This window comes from Protopterus annectens, chromosome 4.part1 (assembly GCF_019279795.1).
Source record: "Protopterus annectens isolate FY-2018-M chromosome 4.part1, PAN1.0, whole genome shotgun sequence".
NCBI lineage: Eukaryota > Metazoa > Chordata > Ceratodontiformes > Protopteridae > Protopterus > Protopterus annectens.
Genome location: NC_056734.1, coordinates 381260303 through 381279444, shown reverse-complemented (window position 1 = coordinate 381279444; position 19142 = coordinate 381260303). Strand labels below are relative to the sequence as shown.

At 39.5% G+C, this 19142-nt stretch overlaps 1 protein-coding gene across 1 annotated transcript in view; it reads left to right on the top strand.

The window, feature by feature from the left end:
* Positions 1–17336, top strand: part of PPFIA4 (PTPRF interacting protein alpha 4) — a 1641692-nt gene extending 1624356 nt beyond the window's left edge. Inside the window, exons 30-31 of the mRNA XM_044070202.1 lie at positions 11843–11916; positions 15904–17336. Coding sequence (XP_043926137.1) covers positions 11843–11901 — 59 coding nt within the window. The 3' untranslated portion in view covers positions 11902–11916; positions 15904–17336. The remainder of the gene's footprint in view (positions 1–11842; positions 11917–15903) is intronic.
* Positions 17337–19142: the final 1806 nt, after the last annotated feature.

Here is a 19142-nt window from a genome sequence, read left to right as displayed (position 1 = left end):
GTGAGGAATATGCCAAACGGTGCATTATATTCAATGATGGGTATAATAAGGGATGAATAGGTCCATAGATTAGGTTTATAGATTAATACTAGACTAACTGCCCTTGTGGTCCATTTGAAGCGTAGCCAGTTAGCCCATGTGAGAATCAACCCTGCACCTCGTGTCTATAAGGTAAACATCTTAGCCATTATGCCAGTATCCCAACAAAAGTGGGGCTTCAATTTTATTGGTCCTCAGGGAGATGCCTCAAAGGATAACCTGTAGAAGGTAGAAGGTTTTATTAAGCACCATAGAAACATGGTAGCCAAAGGAAAGTCTGTCATCAGCATATGCAGCCAAGTCCTTGATGACTTTGTCAAATTTAAATGAAATGCTCGCTATATGTTAAGCGGTGGTGATTTTAGATTCACCGAAGGAAACTGTGTTGCATTTCTCATTATTAAGGGTAAGCTCATGATTAATTCACCAGTTTGTTTGGTCCAGCTCTTGCTGGGGAATTGTGAGTATCAGAATAGGATTTGATAACTGCCCTCAGTTTGCAATCATCAATCATCATGATTAGCTGAGGCCTGTAGATATCGCCTTTCATATCAGAGAAACACCCACTCTTTTATATATATATATATATATATATATATATATATATATATATATATATATACATATGTGCAAAAATGGCAAGTAGAAAAAATCAATAGGAAGTTATGACGGTCAAGCTTCTTGAACTTTCTAAACTATGACCCTTTTTCCTGATGCAAAAAAATCAATAGGAGGTTAAGACTGCCAAACTTCTTGAACTTTCTAAACTGTGACCCTTTTCCTGATGTTGGTACCCTTGTTAGTTATATAGTTTTGAGACTTTTAAGACCAAAAGTACCACTGATGTTTTTGGCACAGAAAAAAATGGACTGATGAGTCCCTGAGTTGTAGCCAAGATCAGCTGCTCCACAGAAATTAGAAATAGTTGTCAAGGTTCATAAATCCAACAAGTAATGTTAAACAAGAAGGGCCTTTCATACAGGCCTGCTGCAGACAGAGAAGAAGACGGTGGCCTGGGCACCACTGCTGTGACTCATCACTACTCTAGTTCAGGGTGTTCTCACAGGATGCTGAGTGATATTTTGTACACTAAGGTACACTTTGTGTGTACTTTTGGTTAGGTGTTCGGCTACTGATCCTGAGTGACAAACTTCTCTCCCACCCATGCAATCAGACCCTTTATTCTCCCTGAGGACAAGAACCCCATAGCTCATTCCTCCTAGGGGTGAGTGGTTGAGTGGCTGGGACTGTGGCTGTCATCCTTCTCAGAGTCTTTGTCCCCCTCCTCTATGACTTGCCAGTCCCCCTCTGCATGTCTGCCAGCTTTCAAGGGGTGGGCAAGCAATGAGTGTAGATGAAGGCTGTTTACTATTTCCATGAAAGGTGTCCCCTGGGTAGCCCTTCTACCATTGAAAACAAAGCAACTCTGGGTTTCAGGGTGTCTTTCAAGGATTCTAAGTGGACTCTGCATTCTGGGCTTATCACCCATCCCCCCAAGAGAGAAGCTAATAGGGGATGCCTTATTGCTATCTTCTCCCTGGTCCATTTCCATACTGCTTGGACTGCTAATTGGACTTGGATTAGCTAAATCATAGTCAGGACGTTAGACTTGTGTGCCGTGGAATGGGCCAATGCACTCTTTACTTGTTTACAGACATGTAAAGCAAAAATAAAACAAAAGCATAGAAATTATTAAAAATATCTTAAGGAGGTAAGGCATGACAGCTTGCATTGCAAGGCTAAATAATTTCAGCTGTCATTATACATTTCCAACTGAAAAATTGTAAACAAGACGTTTAACATTTTAGAACACATGACAAATCTTGGAATGGGTGGGGGAGGGAGTGCTCTTGATCTGATTTTTAGCATTTTGTGACCCAGGTTAATGTTGTTTATTAGTTGTAGCTGGGCAGAGAGAGAAACCACATAGCCTTAAGCCAGATAGCAGTTCTGCCACTGTGAAATGAAGTGACCAGAAGAAGGTAGTGCAGTTGTGATCTGAAAGGAATGCATACTCCATTTGCAAGTGTAAATATTCTAGGGTATCTGAATATGATTGAACTAAAGACAGCACTTTTCTTGGCCATCATCAGTATGGGGTATGCTGAACAGTTGTGAAGATTATGCTAAGAACATTCATGTTTTTGTTTGTGGATGTCATCCCATTGTCCATTCTTAGAAATCTGTGCTGTCTCCTTATTTCATGAGCTTATCAGTCCAGGTGTATGTGGACTGTAGTCTTGTAAACAGGCCTGTTAAGTCTCTAATGCCTTATTTTCATGTTCTGCCCACTTTTACTCATAATGTAACTGTGACCCACACTAGGCCATGTAGTGCTATAATACTTAAGCATTTGTAAGATACCTGTGTCCGGAGTGTACAAATGTTGGATGAGCAGGGGGTCATAGTTAACAACTTACTTGCACTGTTAAATGATAAAGGATGGGTAGAATATTTATAACTTTCCCCTTCACTTCTTTGTGCATTTTATGAGGTGCTTGGCTCTTTCTGTGCGTATTAAAAGTCTAAATGTGCATTACTTTAAATGTATTTTAAATGTTTAAACAAAAGTTAGCACTGGAATTGAAATGCAGCACCATGCAGCAGTGAGGAAAGTTAAGATTTAAAGGAGAACAGTGAACTTGTATCTGCAGGTTTGAATTGTTTCTTGTCACAGTTGCTCGTGCTATAAAACATTTTTTGGAAGCCACATATAATGTACTTTTTTGCTTTTATAATCAGCTAAAATGAACAAGAGCACCACGACACTGTACCATGTGTCCTGATTTTGTTACTGCAATACAGATTGTCAAAATGTGCTCCTTATGTGCAGTTCCATTCATTCAGTCAGAAAAAGTGACACGTACATTAGGTCACTTGGGGTACAGTGTGACACACGTACAGTAGGTCACTTGTGGTGTAGTGTGACACATAAAGTATGCCACTTGTGGTGCATTGTGACACGCACATTATGTCACTTGTGGTTCACTGTGACACATGTACAGTATGTCACTTGTGGTGCAGTGTGACATACGTACGGTATGTCACTTGTGGTGCAGTGTGACACATGTACAGTAGGTCACTTGTGCAGTGTGACACACATACAGTAGGTCCCTCGTGGTGCAGTGTGACACACGTACAGTATTCCCCATTAGTCAGAACACAGAACAGCTGCTGTCCTGGTGTTGCACCATAATGGGATCTCTTAACTACATTCTAATTTCTGCCGAATAAACATGCTTCTCAATTGCTAGTACTAGACGATTATACTCACCAGTGCGTTGGCCTGCTTTTCTCCTTTTACAGTTTGGCACCAGGCATGCACAGAGGTTCTGCTGTGCTGCTCTGAGGCTTTCTTTATAGGAGCAGATCAAAATTGACACTTCTAATAAACATTTTTGAAGCATTGCCAACTTTATGTACACCAGAAAGCAAATGGGGGTTGTTCTGTAACTGTTTCAGGAGAGTTTTGTATTTCTGCTTAAGATTTGCTGATTGCTTTAGAGAAGATCTGTCTTCATTGTTATGAAAAATGCTTTCAGAACTGATGGTTTGAAACTGGGTATGCATTGAGAGAATGTTAGTTTAATAAAAGTCCTGGCTTTGGATATCAAAATGATGAAACCAGTACTGTTAGGAGGTAAAGCCCTCAACTCCCACAGATCTGAAGAGGTGGGCTGCACCCACACGATGTAATGACTTCAGGTTAGTTACATCTTATTGGAAAAAGATCTGTTTAATTGTGGGGGTGGAATGAGTTGAGGGGGCTCTGCTTACCCAGTAGCACTGGTATTATTGTTTTTTAAGTAATCTCTGTTTGGAGTCTTGGTCAGCATCAACCAAGACTTTGTTGACATACTGGAATGCTGCCCTTTTGAAATATTCCTACAAAGCATTTACATAAGTAGATGTAATGTCTAGAAGGTGTGAGTGCTGCTTGCTGAGTGTTATTTTATTTATTCTTGAGCTTGTACTAATTTGTTGTCATTGTGACTGGCTTAACTGTTTTGGACTAAGGGACTAAGTTTTACTTTTGAAAATTGGTACTTCCAAATTTTTCAGGGATTCAGGATATCTTAAAGTGTTTGGCTGAATGACTTAACATGGTGCCATTTCAGCACCATCTCCTCCAGAGAGCACTTTGCTACTTACCAAAAAAAAAAAAAAAAAAAAATACTCTGGCAAGTAGAGCCCAGAATGGAACAAAAGTATCTAGAGGACCATGTGAGGCCAACCATCTGAAAAACAAGCCTTCTACCTACAGCAGAAAAACAAAAACAGAAAAATAGAATAGCTGCAAAATATTTCCTTTAAGGAGTATATATGGGCAGTCAGCATGAGGCTGTAAAAACCCCATCAGTCTCGGAGAGGTCTGTGGACTCTGGTCCCAATGAGCACATGCAACCCCCCCCCCCCCAGACTGCTGTCAGTGCTGATCAAATTTCCTGTCTGTCCTCGTCCCTTATTGGAGCAGACAGAGGGATTTTCCCTATAGCTGCTGATGTTTTTCATACCTCAGAGGAGGATTATGCATGCCTAAGGCAAATACCGATATTCAGTGAACCTACTAAAGATGTCTGCTTTTCAAGGATTATGTCAGCTCTTCCTGAACTTACTGTCATCAGGTATGTCATCAGGTATGCTAGAGAGAAACATACAATAGCCCAGAATGTCTTTTGGGCTAGTTTTTGTGACCTAGTCTGACCAAAAGTACCCCCAGTGTCCAGACCTTGCTGTTGCCATGTTTAGTGATTGATTGTAGGAGAGTTGAAGAAATATCACAGGCTGGCAGAATATTAACTCTCAGCCTGGGTCAACTGTATGTGTTGAGTGTACATCGTCTACCAAAAAATAAATTGTGTCCTCCACCTGAAACAGAGATGGGGCTTGAATGGGAGGACTAGACAGACTCTTCCTTGATGTCATACCACCATGGGGTGTGACACTGACAGAGACTCTTTCCAAGTTCCCTGCCACAGAATGTCTACATTGGTGGTACTTTAAATTTGATAAAGGGGTGTTTATGTGTGAAATCTAAGAAGTCTTGAAGTTAAAGATGATATATTTAAAAGTGATGGACATGTAGTGATCCAAACCCCTTGCAAACCACTCACCACTCGTCCTTCTCATGGTTGAGAATTGGTCCTTAAAACTAGATTCTCGACCACCTGGCCTAAAGGAGCTGGACCGGTACTGTAGAACCCAGGACTTGAAGTACATGCTGTGGATGACCAGTGGTAGCCTCCTTGGAAGTGACTAGGGGATCTAAGCTGGTGACAGGTCTGGCTAGGTTCCCAAAAGAGTAGAATTCTTTACTACCGTTGTGTATTTATAAATGAATTGCCACATGCCTATTTTAAATACAAAGGTGAAGTCCTCAGGCAGAGAGAGGATACGGTGGTAGATATCCTAGAGGAGAGTATTAAAAAATAAAGTCTCTAAGCTAGTCCAGATAACTTTTAGCGTGGACTGAATGTACATTTAAATATGGATGTGATGTAGTGACAGCTAGTGGTGTAGCTGAGTCAGATTGCTGTGACTTGCAGACAATAAAAGCTGGATTCACCCTTTGAAAATGACTTATGGGGATCAATCCATCAGGAAGCTTTTAAATGCCTGGAGGAGAGAAATAAGAGTAAGAAGTCCGTTAAAGAAAATTTTGAATCTAGCCTTCTGACTAAATAATGGCCCTTTTTATATAGGCAAACGAAGACAGAACAGTATAATAAAAGAAAATGGCGCATGAAAACAAACAGGCATGGTCTGTTTCCAGAGAAAGAGAAACAAAGGCAGTGTGAGGGGTGTAACTTCCCAACAGCTTCACCCCCAACCAGGTTTGACTGTGATCCGTCCCACTTCCTTCCCTTTATCCCACCTCTTGGGTGGAAGGCTGGCTGACTTCAAGGACAGTTGGTTGTTTGACATTGGACAGGTAGGCAAGAAGCATACCAAATGAGAAATACAGACTAGAGCTCATTTTATGTCACTCATTTTATGGGACTGTCCTCTGTCCTTCTCGCAGACCTCCAACAGCAGCTGATTGGTTGTGACGTGGTGGTGCAGAGTTCAGTTCCATGCTTTTCCTTTTTCCTCAAAGAAAACAGCCCTTGCAGGCCAATTTCAGATCTGTCCTTGTTGAATAAGTTCTCCTTAAAAATTAAGAAATAAAAAATGCTCATATTACAGGACCCTTTCCCATGGATTTGCCAATGGGTCGTGTTGGACAAATTGAATTTAAAGTATACTTTCCTCCATATTCTAATCCATAAGGATCATAGTCATTTCCTCAGATTCAGTGTAGGCAAGAGAGCTTTTCACTTTACTTAAGTCCTTTTCAATCTTCTCAGCTATTTACAAGATGTTCACTAAGCATTTGCTTCAGTGTTCACGCAAATGCCCAAGAGCTTGAGATGTTCATTCCTATCCTTACATAGAAGATGGCCTAATTTGGGCCCTCACTGTATGGGATATGGGCAGATATTTTGCAGTAAGGCTGTCTACTCTACCTGGGGCTTTCCCTCAAACTTCTGAAATTAATCATAAAGACCTTCCTAAGGGCAGTCCTATACACAAGAAAAGATCAGTTGTTTCCACTCTGAGTATGTGAGAAAGAACCAGAATGCTAAATATGTTTTCTCTTGCACACAGCTCAGAAGAGAGGAGTCACAGCCAAGAAACTAAGTGAAGCAGATCATAAGCCATCCTTCATCCTTATGGTGCACTTGGCCAGGCTACACATTATGAAAATGCAGCAGTATCTGAGGAAACTTTGACAGCATCACTTATCTCCTAAATTAATGGATATTACTGATTTCAGCAGTCAAGACGGAATTTTCATGGTGTGCCAAACAAGTGGATTTTGACCCAGGCAACTTAATGGCCTTAATGCCGAGTAAGCAAATTCTAACTGTAGAGGCTTCAGACAACTGAAGGGGGTGCATTCAGCATACCATGTGTCACATGGAGCCTTGAATAGGACTGTGTTAAGCAGGTACATCAATGTAAAGGAGATGATGGCAATTCTGCTGGCCTTAAAGGCTTTCTAGACAGAATGAAGTACTTTGAAAACAACTACAAATAAAGCCACATTGGTACAGTATGTAAACAAGCCAAACTTACATGCTCTGCAGTTTGATGGTGTGGGGGACAGCACTACAACAGTGTTTCCACTTTCAAGTAGTTTACACTGTATCATCTGAGAATGTGCTTGTGGACAGTCTGAGCAGGAACTTTGCCAACAACTATGAGTGGACCCTGAACCAGACACTTTAAGATATCAGGGGGCCTTATAGACCTGTTCCCTATTTTCAACATTTTATTCTAGACTTCCCAAACCTGAAGACTTGGAAATAGATGTCTTCAGCATACTTAGTGGGGTAGTGTCTCATATGTCTTTCCTCCCTTTCCTCTTATACCAAAGGTATTACAAAAGGTAAGAACAGACAGCAAAGTTTCCATTAATTGCCCTACAGTGGACATTGGAATTATTGTTCTCCACAGTGATGTTTGATCCAGGAAGGACCTATATGTGTTTTTACTTCAGCAAAGTACTATTCAAAGCCAGTAGGGAAGAACCTTGTGTACCCAAATTTTTGGGCCTTAAAGATAGCATAATACCATTTAAGGATAAGCTGTAGAGAGAGGTTGTTGAGGTCTTGCCGAAAGCAAAAAGTCACAGTATTAGGAAATCAACAGAAGTTCTCTATATAGCACAATTTTCAAAGTTTTTCCTCAAACAATGCTTTGAACCCCAAGCTCTGCATTACATAACAGAGCTTCTGTCAAAGTAACTTTCTTGTACATTGACCAAGGTGCACCTTTCTAACTCTGCAGGGTTACTGGCAAGGAACCACATTTGACTGCACACCATCTACTCAACAGCTGTTGAGAGGGGTGCTACATTTAGGATGTAGGAGGCTGGTGCCCCTTCCTTGGGACTTAAAATTTGTACTCCATTAGCATACAGTAATCCCCCTTGAATCCAGTGCTTTATACCTCCTAGTAGCACTCTTTTCAGTCAGATGTGTGACACAGCTGCTGACCCTCATATCAGGGAGCCCTGTATATCATTTCATAAGGACAGGGTCAGCCTTAAGATCAAACCCTCCTTTTTGTCAAAGGTAGTTCCTGAGCTGGCCCAGTTACCCTTCTTCCTTTTGTTTGTGTCTTTTGGCTTTTCCCGGTTAGGGGTCGCCACAGCGGAACTCCGGTCCGCTAATGATTGGCAGTAGAGTTTTACGCACTGGCTTGCCGGGCCTAATGCACAACCTTCAACAAAGGAACGCCCATTCACGCATGTCGCCACACAGAAGATGCTCTAACTGAGAATCGAATGGGCAGCGTCTAACTGTGAGGCGACAATCCTCAGAATAAGAGTGAAAGAATCCTACACTATCTGGAATTCACCAGTAATGGCTGCTATTACAATGCCTAAACCAAGGACATAAGGCAGATGGACCACCACTTCATATATTTCATACTGGGAAGTGCTAATCTACTGGTCCCTTGCCAGACCTTCTCCAAATGGTTGGCTGACTATATCGTATTAGATTAATGTCCAGTAGCAAACATGTAATGGTGACTGTTAGGGCACAAACTACCAGAGCAGAAGCCACAACTGCAAATTTTTTCAAAAATATCCACACTCAAATCATGTGTGTCTGCTGCTTGGACCTTAGACATTCTTAGCTGGACATCCAGTGTAAGAGTATGTCACGTTTCATCACAGTCATCCTGCAGGACATGTTTATATAATTTTTCCACTATTAGTCCTTTTCTTTGCTGTCGCAGTCTCCCATGGATAAGAAATACTACTATAGCAAGTAATGAACACAGTACTGATGTGAGAGCAATACTGTAGCAACCGATGTCTGAGCATGAGATCAGTGCTACAGTGTAAGCTCTTAAACAATCTGTAAAATAACTCAATCCAGAAGTGGAAGATGGAGAAAATAGTTTTACACAGTGATTTTATGTAGCTCTCATTTATTGTTTATTTGCTGTGACCTTGCATCAGTTTGTTGGCATATGGTATCATCATGTGTTCCCCCAGCTTCTTTTCTCGTGCTTTGTTAGCAATATCTTGGAAACAAGGAGTGCATTGCAGAAACCTGGAAGAATGTCAGTACCTTTTCAGTTGTCCTTGCTTTTCTTTGGGGGGGGGGGCATGTCAGTATTGTCCTGGCCATTTCCTGGATAGGCAACTAGAGCAAATGCCCTTAAAAGCTTCACACACTGAAGACTGGGGTAGCTTATTTGTGTTACTGTGGAGGGCACAGTTCTAAACACTTTAACGTCAAAAAAAATAATAGTAGTACAAGTGCCTCCTCTTTAAATGAGTCTGCTTGCCTAATGTCAGCCAAGGCTGGCACTACACTCAAAGGTGATACTGATAAGTTCTTGGCACCAGTCCAGAAAGTCTGATTTCCATTCTTTGCAAATCCCATGAATAACGACTCTTAGTGGAGCGGTTGGTCATTATACTCAAGCATCTACTGTCAGTGTTAGTTGCATGCACAACTGTACAATTCTTAGAGAATTTTTTCAATGCTGCGGCAGTGCCAAAGTTGAACGTTTTAGATTTATAAACACAGTAGTATACATTTAGTGCAAGTTTATGTGTATATTTTACTTGTATAACAACAGCAGCATCTTTAGTCTGAGTTTTCTTAACACCAACTGACCCATACTGGTTAGCCAACAGCTTGACCATATCCATATTCGCCTTGCTGTCTTTTAAAGTACATGTAAATTTATTGGTGCAAGGTTAAGGTAGCATTACTGTAGCACTCTGTTATTGTACAGTGCAATATGAGGCATTCTCTTTGCATGGTAGAACTGAAAAAAGTACTGCGTGCTTCCGGTTCTTGAAACTCATACTTTGCAAAAAAAAAAAAAACTGACTCCATATTTCATTGCAATTACAACTTGCAGACATTCCAATATAAGTTTCACCATTTTACTCTTCTCCTTTTCATAGTCTTCAGTATTTTGACCTGCTCTTCATAACACTAAGGAATAAAAGTTGAAATGTACATGACTGAAAGTACTGGAGCCTGCCGGTGGTGTCTCAGTTAGTTGTAAGGACTTAAAGATTACCAAAGGGCATGTTTTAATAACACAAGGAAAAAAGAATCCTATTTGATCATCAAGCATGTTTGCTGTCATGCCTTTTAAGTATCTAGCCGTCTGCTGGCCAGACTTAGTCCATTTGTTCCCCTGTATGAGGGACACTTGCCTGGTACCACAGAGATGTGACAGAAGCCCAGGAGAAGCAATCACAGAGGCAGCCAAGAAAGCTGCTTCCCACTTGTCCAGTGTGAATAATGGCCCTAACCTCATCCCTGGTCATTGCAGGGTCAGCCTGTTTTCCTAAAGCCCATGCATGCACATGGACTGTATCACTAGCTTGGGTTGCCACATCCCATGACTCACTGCTACAGGCAAGCCTGTTCTACCCCAGGGGCAATAACAAGCCAAATGAGATTACCCACCTTCTCTGCCAGCTCCAGCAAGCACCAGAGTTGCTACTTGATCTCGGGCCACCCAGGCTGCAGTCAGGGCTTTATCACTCTATGCCATGAAGCTGTATATTAACAAGGTTCTTTTTTAATCTTCCATTAGACATACTAAACAGTTACCATGACATGCTTCTTGCTTTCTGGAATTAGATATTGCAGCATGCATTTATTTAATTTGTTGAATACTTGCACCTAATAATTTTGTTTATAGGCTTCAGGGCCGACCTTTTGTCAACTGGTGCCTTAGGCAAAAGGCCTCCACAGCATCCACCAACACCACGTGGTACCCCGATCCTGGTATACCTACACCATCCAGATTACTGGTAAAGTGCCCCTGCTAGCGCAGCACCATAGCCGGCTGCCTAGTTGGCCTATGTCTAAGGCTGGCTATGAGAGGCTTAGTAGGGGAGCACACAGGAGATAAAAAGCATGGATACTATATATGTAAATATCAGAGCATTTGTTACAGACAATACAAATAAACATGAGCAGTAATAAAGATATTCAACAGCATCTTAATAAAACAATACTGAGGTGAATAGTGGGAAGGCATTTGCAAATTTTGGTTGTATTATTGAGTGAGTAGTGTTTGCACAGTAGAAAAATAATTTGCATTAACTTCGTAAATTAATTCTTGTTTAATGTCCATGAAGCAAATACTCTGTATGAGTTTCATGTATAGCAATAGTTGTACCTTTCAGCCATCTTGCAAGTAGCAATAATATATCATCAACATATCTCCTCCCTTTCCAGGAAGCAGGATGCAGACTTTTGATAAACTCCTGTAAACATGTTAAGGAAGAAGTGCAGTATTAACTCTCATTAGCTAGTCCACCCAATGTGTGTTCCACCTTAAACCTGCACGTGTCAGATAAAATTTTCATAAATGTAGTAGAACATGCCAGAAACTAGGGAGGCTGTAGTTCTATCCATATATATATATATATATATATATATATATATATATATATATATATGTGTGTGTGTGTGTGTGTGTGTGTGTGTGTAGATATTAAACAAATGTGTGCTTTTGTTTTTCTTCACATACTTAGAATATAGTGGTAGGACTAATCTGTGGAAAACTGTGGCCTAGCTGTCATATGATAAATAACTAGTTGACATTCTTCATGACATTGTGAAATGGGGTTTGTGCACTGCATGTGAATTTGACCATTAACCAATAAAACATAAGCTGAGCTTGGCTTTTTTCAGGCTTGAGTTTGCTTCCATACTTACTGCATGGTGTGTGTGTTTTTGCTTTGTTGGCTTGGACTGAATCACAGCGGGAGCATCAGGGTTGCAAAGAATAGACCCTTCCACAGTTCGGACCTACTCCTGCTGATTCTCAGAGGTTTAGGTGAGTCACTACTGACTCAGGGTAAGTACCAGCATAGTCCATGTTTGAATTCTATGTCTGTACAAAGTAAATCTGTAAAAGGTGTTTGTTTCCTTATCTGTATACCTTAGCAGACCTGTTTTTGAAATTTTGGTTGGTATGAAATAACCCAGTTTTACATTTGGCGTTTGACTTTTTCTTTGTTTTTTTAATTATTTGATATTATGTAACTGGATTGAACCGTTTACCCTGACCTTGATGTTGGCATGTCTTTCAGTCTTGGCTCCCATTGTTGTTGTTTTTTTCTCAAACTCTCTACATTTGGATGTTTGATTCTTGCTTTGCTTCAGTTTCCAATGAGTTTGCAACAAGCAGGTGCACATTTGATGTTTCTGAATGGAATAAATAACTCTTTTTGAAGGCATATGGTTAATTTCTTTAATGAAGCAATCAGGCTTTGTCTCTGTCGCTTTTGCTTTGTGGCTTCATCTTTTTCCCCTCCCTAGTGTAATATTGAAGTAGCATGTTTTGATTTATGGTCTAAGTTAGACCATAAACTCTGGGCATTACAAATGTTCTTGTACTTAAAATATTTGATATTTCCTAAAGACTTTAAATGCAAAAATGCACAGTGAGCCAAAACAACCAGTGCAAGCAAGGCTTTACTGGCCAGTTGATATTCCTGCCTTCCCTGATTTTTTTTCTAAAGATCAGGCATGGCATTACACCCTCCTCTTATTACTGTGCATTCCCATCTTGACTGACCAGCTTGCTCCTGACTTTATACATTGGAGACTCATAGTATTTCTAATTGACAGATGAAAAGGAGTTAGCACATTTTACTATGTTGTCATTGGGTATCTGCTTTATCCCCAAGTTGCTTCCCTTGATGCAAGTGTTTTTAAAGATGTCAGATGTATGTTACCCATGTTTCTATATGTGTAGCAGCTTGAACAGTGGCTTACAGCTCCTACTACCTGCTAGCCCTGTCTGTCTATCCCTGGCCTTCACTGCAGTGCAAAGCAACAGTTGGTTAAGATCCTCCCCTTTCCCTTCAACTGAAATAGGTGAGCGTTTGCTTATACCTGTCCCCCAGCCCTTAGGCATGCTAGTCAGGCCTAGGTTGGAGCATCACAGTCAGAAGCTCGTCCAGTATAACAACAAACCCATTTTCCCAGTATTCACTGGGCAGTCCTGATTGTCAAACTGGCTTATCAAAAAAAAATCCTAACTTTAGAGTGTAAACATTTTTCTTCTGAGTGTATTGTAAAATGATTTGACTGTCGTAAGAGCATATTAAAATGGTGACATAGTTAAATCTTTTGTCATTTAATCTTATGTTTGACTGCATATATATAAAAAATCTTTGAAAATGTATGTTTCCCTGTTAAAAGTCATGTTCCAGCAGGAAGTGGAACTCACGATAGCCTACCTAAGTGGATGTAACATGAGCTTTGGGGATTATGAACTCCTCCTCATAAGAGGGACATATTGTGTAGTGAAAACAAACATGTATGCGATGTGCACATTTAATTGCCTTATATTTAAAGCATCTGCAGGTTTGAAAATTTAGCTTTTGTGACCTCTGTTGTGATTGTTGCACATCAGTGAGAGAAGAAATCTTTCACTGTGGATGCAGCACTGTCCCCTTGGTACTGTAATCCATACCCCAGGAATGTTGCTGTATACACAGCCATGGATTCTTCTTCCCACAGAATGTGTATCATGTTGCAAAGCAGGTAAGAGGTGCTGCAAATTTTCTGTTATTTGTGAATGTTTGTTTTCCATAGTGCCTGCATTCTTTTATTTCTTCTGTGTTGGCATGTGATGTCTTCAGTAATGTTACTGCTTATGTCAGCCAATCATATCACACTGCATTACGTCACAGAAATCAGTAAGTACTTAGGTCGTGAAGTCATGTAATTCTGTTGGTAACGTATCACATGCTCATGATAAATCTTAAACTCCACAGCTGAGAAAGTGTAATTTTATAAGTAATAAAACTGGACTAAAGTAGAAATCAGTAGTGTATTCCTAATTTGGCTTTTCAGAGTATGAGTTATTGTGGATTTCTACACCTCTCTAACATTTAATGTATTCATTTACATGTTCTGGTACTACAGAGTGAGATGTCAGGAAATAAGAAGCCATATCTTTCTGTGCCTAACTTCAGTCATGCTCTAAAAATGGTTCTTTAGAAACTGTATACAGTTATTAGGAATCATAATAAATTTGTTATATCTGAGACATTCGATTACTCATTAGATGTTAAATCAAGAGCTCCTGAAAATGAGCTGCAGGCCTGGTAAACAGTGTTCTTAATTTAAGTCCAGTTTTGTTTTTCATTGACCTGACAACTGATGTGTAATGTACTTAATTTGTGAATGTGCACATTTTCTGAGATGTAGGGATTCGAAGCTGCATTTTTTAGTAGGATTTTTTATTTAAGTTGTGGAACTCGGTAAACTTAATTTTTTGAAATCTATGGGATTCTTTTGGAAACAGTTTGTGAAATTCTGTGCAGTGTTATTAAGCCTATGTAAGTGTTTGACTATCTTTTTGCACAATATTTGAATCAGTTATGATAATAGTTAGGAATATGGCAGAATGTACATGCATAAAGCTGCAATATTGTCTAGAAAATATAAGGCTTTTATATTGAATGTAAGCAATTTAGTTTTCGGTGTTTACTTTGCTTTACACAGAGGCATCCAACCTCTGGCCTTTATGATGGCACACAGTTCTTCACACCATAATGTCCATAGGTGCCCTATTCTGCCATCTGTCAAAGTCCATCTGTCCATGCAGTGGAACACCACCCCCCACTCACCTCTTAAGAGAGATATGGGAATTCTACTGTAGGAAATGGGGCTCTAATGCCTTAATTATGGTCCTTACTGTGCTGTGTCCAGGGAATAAATAGTGTCCTCTGGAGGAGAGGGGAGCCCAAGTGGGACTGCTCACATTTTAGTGTATTAGATATCAGAGCAGACATTTCTGCATACCGCATCATTTGACCCAGACACATGTATAGTGATATGCAGGCATACAACAGTCAACAAATTTGCTATTTGCTTTTTCTGCCTCTTATGAAGAACTTGTTTGAGGCACCAAATATGACGGTGTGGTGACCATACTGAAATCTGCCCTTCTTCTGAACCTCAAGATGTCAATCAGGAGGAAACTTTTAGCTTTAGTGAGTTATGATGTAAGACAATGATCTAGCTTTCTGCATAGGAACTACACAGACATTAAAAGGGCAGGGTTCTACATTATCTATCTTATGTGCCAGGTAAAAGGAGATCTTTTTGCACAAGTTTTGTGCCCCTACATCTTGGCCCTGACATTTAGTTATTTGCACCCATCAAAGGGTTCTAAACTGCTTTTATCAGTTTGCCTTAATAAAGGAGACAAGACATCAGAAGTGGTCCACACGTAATTAAGCCTGCCCAAGTGCACAGTGCTAATTAAAAAGAAAACTCATTTGATAATACAGATCATTACAGGAGATTATTTGTTGAATGAAGTTCCTTCAAGTTGCAGAGAACCTGGTGCAGCTATCAAATATAACAGTCATGTTTACATCCTCTGTTCTGCATGAGGTTACATCTTTCATCATGTTTTTGAGGACATCTGTTACACCTTGATCAAACAGATAAAGGCACTCAGATCAGAATGCCTAGCCCACAGAGTGGAAGGAATAGATTTCCATACATAAATCCTGCAAGGTATAAAAGTTAATTAGATCTGCAGGAACAAAAGATAGCAGCCAGCATATAAGCATAGATGAGCTAATATAATCTGATGTACTGCAGAAAAAAAAAGAAAAAACACTAAATGTTTTGATAATGCAAAATATATACAAAGTGCCACATTCTCACCTCATTGCAGAGAATGCAAGGACATTTATTGTGACTTATCCTTACTTTTAATGCCAGTGTGATAATTTCAGATGTTAATATAGGGTCTTGCTGTCTGTGCACGAGTTTATTTTTTTTTTTTTTGCAGTGCATTCCCACTACCTTTATGGACATATGCTTGCTGCCTTTCGGGACTAATACATCCCGTCTCTGCTGGATTCGAGAATGGGAAGGAAAGCGACTTCAGAACAATTACAAGGCACAACACAGGCAATGAAACTCCCAACTAACAGCTTCTTAGAGATAGTTGTATCTTTACTGAGCAGTGCAGTACCGACTGCTTGCGGCTGTATTTCTGTTTTTATTTTATATTGTAGCATATCATGCTGAGCTTCTGTTTGCTGTCTGCCTCAGCCTTGTGGTTTTGATGGTTGTAAAAAGTCTCTCCCAAGTGTAACTTATGTGTTAATTGTATACATATAACGAACATTTTGTATTTGTAAATAATTATGAATGTAAGGGATTTTTGTAGACTATTTAATGGAATTAAGATGATGTTCCTTTCATTTTTAAATGTGTTAAATATTTTTTTTTATTTTGAATTTGCCAATATAAGAGATGATGTGCCCACCGAATTATGTTAATTTCAGTGGGAGCGTTGAGTGTCTTGAAACAGTACTGTATTAATTTATGTAGGTAACTGTGCAATACCGAGAGACCTTTGTATCGCTCTACATGTTCTGACTTCTAATTCCCAAAGTTTGAGAAGCACTTGTCTGTCATCGAGATGGATGCATACAAGTTCATTGTTTACATAAAAATGCATCTAAATGTACAAATCAATGCTTTTTATTTTCTGTTAGCTTCACCTTCGAATTCATTATATTACTGATTTCAGACTTACCTGCCAGTTTTAAGCACTTTTAAGTTGGAACTGTATTTTTTGATTGCCTGCTAGTTTGTGAGTTTTGAAGAGAAAAGTGGGTTTTTAGAATAAAATTCATAGTTCATTTTTCAAATACTGGTGTACACAGTTCAACCCATATCATATACTTCACGCACAGACCCAGTCAGAGAAAATGGAACTTATTGATCTGTGTAATCTTACAGGGGGTATCACTACTTGTTCTACATTTTATTTGATATAAACTTAAGTGCCATGGCCACCTGTGCATAAAACTGATGACTGTCTGACATGTAATTGTGGCACTTAATATCAATGTGTAGGTACCTCAGTCCTGAAGCCCCTCACATCCGTTGGGTACAGAATGTGACAGCCAGGGCACATCAGCTGTCTTTTGACTACTTTAAATGTTATTGGACAACCCCTGTAAAATATATTAACCCTGATGACCATTTATCTTCCTTTCTTAGATGGCTTGAATGGGAAATATGCATTTGTTATTGATTGTTGTTTGGTTCTGATACTTAAATGTACTCTCATGGTCTGTTTATACTTAATACTTGCAGGGCATCCCTTTTAAATAAAAGGCAAAACAGTAAGTCAAGAGATAGGGTCTATATTATCATATCGCACGCTCAGAAGAGCAAATGACAGATAATCGACCCCATGTAAGCAAAAGCTTATAACATCGAAATTTCAGAACAGCGATTATTTTTCAATGGAAAACAATCACTGTTCCGAAAAAAAACAAAACAAAAAAAAAAAAAACAGTAGAACATTACTTACCCCCCACCCCCTACTTAAATATGCCAACTTTGAGATCGCACTACAGTGCCAAAAAGGCAAAGTAGCGAAAGCAGCCAAATTAATTCTTTCCCAGGGAAAGAATTCTCTGAAACGCCGCTCCGCTATTTTGCCTTTTCGCACTTTACTGTTCAACAAAGACATATTCGACAACCTGCATCTGTGACAACATAATAGGAAACCAAGAGATAGGTGTGTTTCCCTGTTGCTCAGCCCTTTGTTTAATTAGATTGTGTATGCAGCACTTCTATATGCAGAGTTTTTTTTTCTCGCATTCTCAGTAATTTTTGTGTTACTGACTTTTTTATTTTTTTTGGCTGAATGTGAACTCAGGCCAAATTACTGTCTGCAGTACGTGCATTGTGTGAGCATTCACAGTTTTTGGATATAGAGTTTAAGGCCAGAGAAGATAGTTTGAGACAATCTCTTCCATTCATTTCATGGTACTTTTATAGGTCATAGGCAGTGGCATTTTTTTACTTTGACTTACTTTTCCTTAATTTAACCACAGGATAGTAAGTGAAACAGTGCCAGGATGTTAAAAAAATGAATCTCCCTCTGATTGAACTGAGGTGTAAGATTAGTCCTTAGTACCCCCCCCCCCCCCCCCCCAGCACTGTTTTCAGATTGCCTTTCTTTGTTATATTTATTTGGCTACTGACTTCTTATTTCATGTGACACTACAAACTACAGAGTATATTTTGTCTTACTTCTTTTTTATGATGTAATTTCCTCACAACACATGTAAAGCTATATTGCAAGTTTCATCAGGTTTGGATCATGTCTCATAAAAAGGGCTATGCCCTAAGATTTTTTATGTTAAACTCATTACCTTTTCATGTCTTATGACATCCTCCTTGAAGTGTATGTTCCCCGGCTTTACCCAGAATGCTCAAGTGCATGCTGATCAAAAATAAACTGCATAAGGTCCTGCACCCCCCTGAATAATCACCTGAAAACTGTATCCCAGCAGTCCTTTGGGATTTGCTGTTACTGGTCTGTGTTGTTCTGGAAGATTCAACCAATCAACAGTTAACAGCTGAAACCATCCTTGGCGAAGGACTGACTTTTCCCTTTCAGCTAATGTTTGTGCCCTTTTTCCTGTTCTTGCAAAGTATAGCATTACATACTTCTTGCATTGTCACACCATATTTGTCATCTGTAATTGACATTTCTTCATTCCATATTTAGGAGAAGCATAGTGCCCTTGGCAGATTTTAATTTCCCTAACTGTTCCACAAATCAGCACATCTTTTTTATTCCTCTTCCCTCTTATGCTGACACCAAATACAGAGTTATTTGTAGCAAATATGGATGAGGAGGGCTTATTTAGTATTTATGTTGCTAAGGCCTGCTAAAATCCATCTTTCCCATTTTAACTGATTGTGCAAGTCTTAGACATCTTTTTCTAATAAATACATACATAGATCTATATATATATATATATATATATATATATATATATATATGCATATATATAAATCGATAGATAGAAAATATTCCTCTGAACTGTTTTCTGTCTGCCCCGCCATGCTTTCTGTATGCTAATTTTTCTTCCAGAGCTGGCTTTGATTTTACTACCCATTTTGCTCAGTCATTATGAACGTAACAGAAACAACAGCATCTCTTTATGTAGCTATGCTCTAAAAACCTGTTTAGCATAACTGCAGGGATCATGA